Source organism: Eutrigla gurnardus (genome assembly GCF_963514095.1).
Source record: "Eutrigla gurnardus genome assembly, chromosome: 6".
NCBI classification, from domain to species: domain Eukaryota; kingdom Metazoa; phylum Chordata; class Actinopteri; order Perciformes; family Triglidae; genus Eutrigla; species Eutrigla gurnardus.
Genome location: NC_139920.1, coordinates 14,379,528 through 14,384,365, shown reverse-complemented (window position 1 = coordinate 14,384,365; position 4,838 = coordinate 14,379,528). Strand labels below are relative to the sequence as shown.

At 41.1% G+C, this 4,838-nt stretch overlaps 1 protein-coding gene across 1 annotated transcript; it reads left to right on the top strand.

The window, feature by feature from the left end:
- The first annotated feature begins 703 nt into the window (after window positions 1–703).
- On the top strand, window positions 704–4,669 carry cUnh1orf52 (chromosome Un C1orf52 homolog). The gene is made up of 3 exons (XM_084011489.1): window positions 704–1,013; window positions 2,504–2,714; window positions 3,335–4,669. The coding sequence occupies exons 1-3, from the start codon at window positions 717–719 to the stop codon at window positions 3,487–3,489; spliced, it is 663 nt and encodes a 220-aa protein (XP_083867615.1). The 5' UTR covers window positions 704–716; the 3' UTR covers window positions 3,490–4,669.
- Window positions 4,670–4,838: the final 169 nt, after the last annotated feature.

Sequence of the window (4,838 nt, the reverse complement as noted above, 5' to 3'; positions counted from 1 at the left end):
AGGATATCAAGACAGTTCAATTGGGGGAAAAAATAGCAAGAGTGTTTGGAATGTTTAAAACCTGTCTGTGATACCTAGTGTGGGTTCAACACTCCACTAATCTGACCAAATTTCTCACATGCTCACAGTCAGACAAAGATTCCAGGCTAAAATATCATGTGACCTCAATCTGCCCCCAGTGGATAAAGAAGGGGGCCTAGCTTTCTAAAATAATACAACAGCAACGGTTCACGAAAGCTTAATTTCATTGCGTTTTGACATCAGTGCAACTTGAATGAATGCACACTTTAAACAGGAACAGCTGGGGGCTATGTGAGCTACAGCTGAAGCACGACTAAGCTGCCAAGTCTTCCTGCCAAGTTTTGTGCAAGCACACCATAATCAAAGTTATTTTATGTACGCCTCACCATGCAGCTGTTTGAACAAAAAGTAAAGACAAAAAGGCCTTTCGTTTTCAAAAACGTATATTGGGCTACATGTTGTCAAACATTACATTGCGTTCAGTGCCAGCAGGGTCCTTTTTAACTCGCTCCTATACATGAAAAGGCTTTACGACAGTCGTCACGACATTTAACGACTTTACGACTCTTTTGGAGGCTGATTCAAAATGGAGTAGAGCTTACAGGTACGAATCCAACCGAACAGCTTCATCTTACAATAGTTTTTACACAAGCTGCTTGTTGCTCGTTTGCATTTGTTTTAGTAACCGTTGCAAAATGACAGAAGAAAAGAAGTCCGGCTCTTTGGGTTTCTTCTCCAGCTACGACGATTTGAGCGACAGCAGCGATGACAGCGACTCCGACGAGGAGGGAACTCGAAACAAGAAGAAGGGGACAGCGGCTGCCGGAAGCGGAGCTCAGTCGTCCCAACAAGGGACCAAACGAACCGCCGGTGGAGCTCCTTTACCCAAACCCGCCGACCTGTTCGGCTCCGTGTCCAAGCCTGCCTTTCTCTACAACCCGCTGAATAAGGAGATAGACTGGGAGAGCCTCACGGTCAAAGCTCCCGAAGAGGTAAAAACACACGGTAGTTAACGTTACCGTTACGTTAGTGTTAACATGTTAATATTATACCTCAGTTGATTCACGTTAGTTGATACTAGCTCCTTCATGGCAGAGTTGGGGATATTTTGAGGATGTTGACGCTTGTATCCATGTAGCCTACTGGCAAATAACACATTAGGATTAGAATGTTAATCACGGACTGGATTTGGAAGAGATAACTTGTGCGCATCTCGTTTGAGAGGCTAGATGGAGGTGGTTGGTTACGTCACGGTATATTACAGGTTGTCCAAGTGTGCTCTAACGGTTATTTAAAGATAGGCTAGAGTTATTATCGCGTGCTTGATAATTACCCTAATTCACGTTTGTCTATCTGCATGTCAAGGGCAGTTAGTTATTTTTTCATATTGCGAGGATATTCTGGAGGGGTGATGAAGTGCATTGAATTCCTTAGGTGACAGATGAAAGACACAATACCTTGTGTTTTTCGATACTTTAATGCTGGCTTGCACACATTGGATGCATGACAGTAAGAGTGAAGCAGTCATAAGCAAACACATTGTAATGTCTCAGGCTCCCACCAACCGTGATCTTATAGATATGTTGTTGTTGTTTTATTAATTATTGTCTTTTTCACCCTGGGTGAGATTATTCGCATGGTAGTGACTCATATATTAAAAAGTATAATGAAAAAAAATCACATTAGTGGAACTAATTCTAATCAGAATCTAACTAATCTTTCTAACACATGGAATCGTGCAGCAGTAATATGAGGAATATAAAATATAATACTGTGGCACACAGGTGAGTATAATTAAAATCAAGAAACTGTAGTGTAAACATGATGCAGTAAAGTAATCAAATGCTGATGTTGACTACTTGTAGTAGCAGTGGTAAAACTGAACAATAATATTGGTCTCATTAGCACACTTAAGTTGATGACTATTGTATAATTAATTTATTTTAATACATATTTAAATAGAAAATGATAGGATTGATGAGGTGATTACTTGAATTGCGTATAATAAAATGCCATCAAAATATGGAAAGTGCCCATCATCATGTTACCAGAACCTGTGTTGGCATCTTCATATGGTTTGTATTAAACACAACAATATTCAATTTAAAAGACATAAAATGTTAAAAAGCAGCAAATCTTAACATTTGAGAAGCTAAAACCTGCAACTTTTTTTTTTCTGGCTTGGAAAGTGAGCTGAGTGATCAGCAATGATTGGCAGACTAGCACAGCACATTGTTGCCATCTTCTAGGCAGACCCACTGACTAATGTGAGCTACTTAGTACAGGCTCTGTGTAATTAATCTACATGTAGTCTTTGTGTAGCGAAAGATGTAGATGTATTTATGTAAACTCAGCAATGCTGCATGTTTCCTGGGGTTACGGCGGTTACAGCTCATTTAGGTGTCTAGTTTAGCAACAGTTCTAAGCCTTTGCTTTGTTACCTTCTCGTTTTCCACATCCTGTGTTTCTCTGCTCCTTTAAGCCTGCCAGAGAGTTTAAGCCATGGAAGACAAACGCTGTGCCCCCTCCCGAGAGCTACACTGCAGAGCCAGAGAGGAAGAAGGGTCCTCCCCCAGGCATGGACATGGCTATAAAGTGGTCCAATGTGTATGAGGACAATGGGGAAGATGCACCACAGCCTGTCACTGGCAAGGCCCGGTTCCTACCCACAGAGGAGGAACCCCCTGAATCAGGTTAGTTGTGCAATGCAACGTGATCACTGCCATAGGCTTCATCCTCCCCCAGTATTGCTGTCCTGACTTACTCTGTGGTATGGTTGAGGATGTTTAGTACACAGTTGTGGAGGAAATGTGCAAGTTAATGTATTGATTCAAACAGGCTTATTGTCTCGGACATGGCTTAAGCACGCCTGCTCAGTGAGCGGTACAGATGTCTCAATCTTAGGACATTTTAATTTGCATTTAAACATATGCTACGTTAAATATGTCTATAAAGAAAATCCCAACACACTACGTAAATAACGTTTTTTTTAGAGGTCTCTTTATCCGGCCTTTGTGAACTAAATCCTCAAACAAACTAGACTTGCGTTTGCGATTAACGTGTGGACTGAGTGGACATAAAATAAACTGATGCATAGCACAGCCTTGGCTGCATCACTCCACTCCACACAACATTACCTAACCAGCACAAGCTAAAAAAAGAAAAGACACTTGCATTCTGCCTTCACCCACACAGAGCCACTTGATATGCATGATTAGCGTGCTGAAGTGTAGTTTAAAAATCATGGTTTTCCACTCTGCATCCACCTCCCCCAAAAATCCCCAAACCAACCATCACTCCTCTGGTTGAACAGATGAGGAATCAGATCAGCTCGACCTGTCTGGCAAGAAACGTCGAGTGGAGACCTTCCAGCAGAAGGAGAAGAGGAAGAGGGACATGGGACAAGCCACGTCTGACAAGAATTTTGTGGAGGAGGAGAAAAGGATCCTCAGGCAAAATATCGATTGAGGCCTAAACTCTACTGCAACGAGGAATCTGATTCTAATTTAAATATTTTACGTCAGCCGAGAACGCTCACAGATATTAGCACAATGCGCAAATAGGTGTTATGCTGCAAACATAAACAGGCATTTTACCAACATGTTGACATCATTTGCAATAGTATATTTTATATTAGTATATTATGATATTTGTGTTGTTTTCCAAGGACTGTCGGCACACTTTTAAAACAAGTATAGCATATGACAGTCCCACTGTAAAATGTTCAATTTAAAATGTAAACCTCTGTGGACTACTTTTCCCAAGTTAAAGGAAAATTCAGGTGTTTTACTGTCTGAGTTGTGTTTTCATAGTTTTGGTCATCATCCCTCTTCGAGGCACAGCTTTACAATGTGTACTGGGCATTACCAAACAAGTAACTAATACGAAGGAAGGCCAAAACGACAACAAACTCTAAATGAGGGTTCAGCCTGCTGTGACACATTGAACATACAGCAACATAAATGTCGTTATCTGGGTTTGCCTCCTTTTTGCTTTAATTTAACGAGCTAAAATACCAGTGATGTGCGACTGTGGTGGTTTACTTAGTCTGTGTTTGTCTTGTATTATGCCAAATATCCGATCACCACTGATGTATGAAATACGTGTTTGTGCTGTGTTTATACGGTGACTTTCCTTTGAAGATGTGATTTAAATGGCTGTGAATCTGTTGGAATTACATTCTGAAAAGGTGCTTGTTCTTCCTGCTTATGGGCACTAGATGTCGCCCTTGAGCTACACTAGAAAACAATCCCTCCGTGTTTGCAGTGAAGCCCGCTTCACTTTGTGTTGGGCTCCCAGATTACAGCCGGGGGGTCGGCGTCGCACGCTGTTAGTCGGGGAGGGACGTCTGATCTTCACTTTGGAAGTTAGTCTCATCTCAGTTTTCTTGAGATACTTGATGCATACAGACGGTCACTTCAGTCTTGTGCACCTCGTATTACAACACTTTATACTGTGTGGAATAAAACTTCTCACATGTTTAGTATCAGAAGGTGTCTGGAACATTGTACTGTTTTATGGACCTTTTTGTTTCCGCCAGCAAATCTGCTCATTCGGTGTAAACTGTTGTATACAGATACTTTTATAGTTTGTTTTCAGTGCTATACTGCTCATCACAAACCACTTGGACAATAAAAGATATTTTACTGGAGAACGCTGTTCTGTGAGTCATTTCAATTGAGTTAATTAAGACACAAGTTCAAAATTCTCCATCGTTCACATTCACTAGAAAGTCTTAGTCTGCCTAAAACCTTATCGTTAGAATCCAGGTGAAAGACTACATTCCCCAAATTAATTCTTTGAATATCTGTGACCAT

Excerpts from the sequence above, each read along its gene's own strand:
- cUnh1orf52 (XM_084011489.1), top strand. The coding sequence starts at position 717 with ATGACAGAAGAAAAGAAGTCCGGCTCTTTGGGTTTCTTCTCCAGCTAC. Across the intron at positions 1,014-2,503 it reads CGGTCAAAGCTCCCGAAGAG|CCTGCCAGAGAGTTTAAGCC; the intron begins GTAAAAACACAC and ends TGCTCCTTTAAG. Across the intron at positions 2,715-3,334 it reads GGAGGAACCCCCTGAATCAG|ATGAGGAATCAGATCAGCTC; the intron begins GTTAGTTGTGCA and ends CTGGTTGAACAG.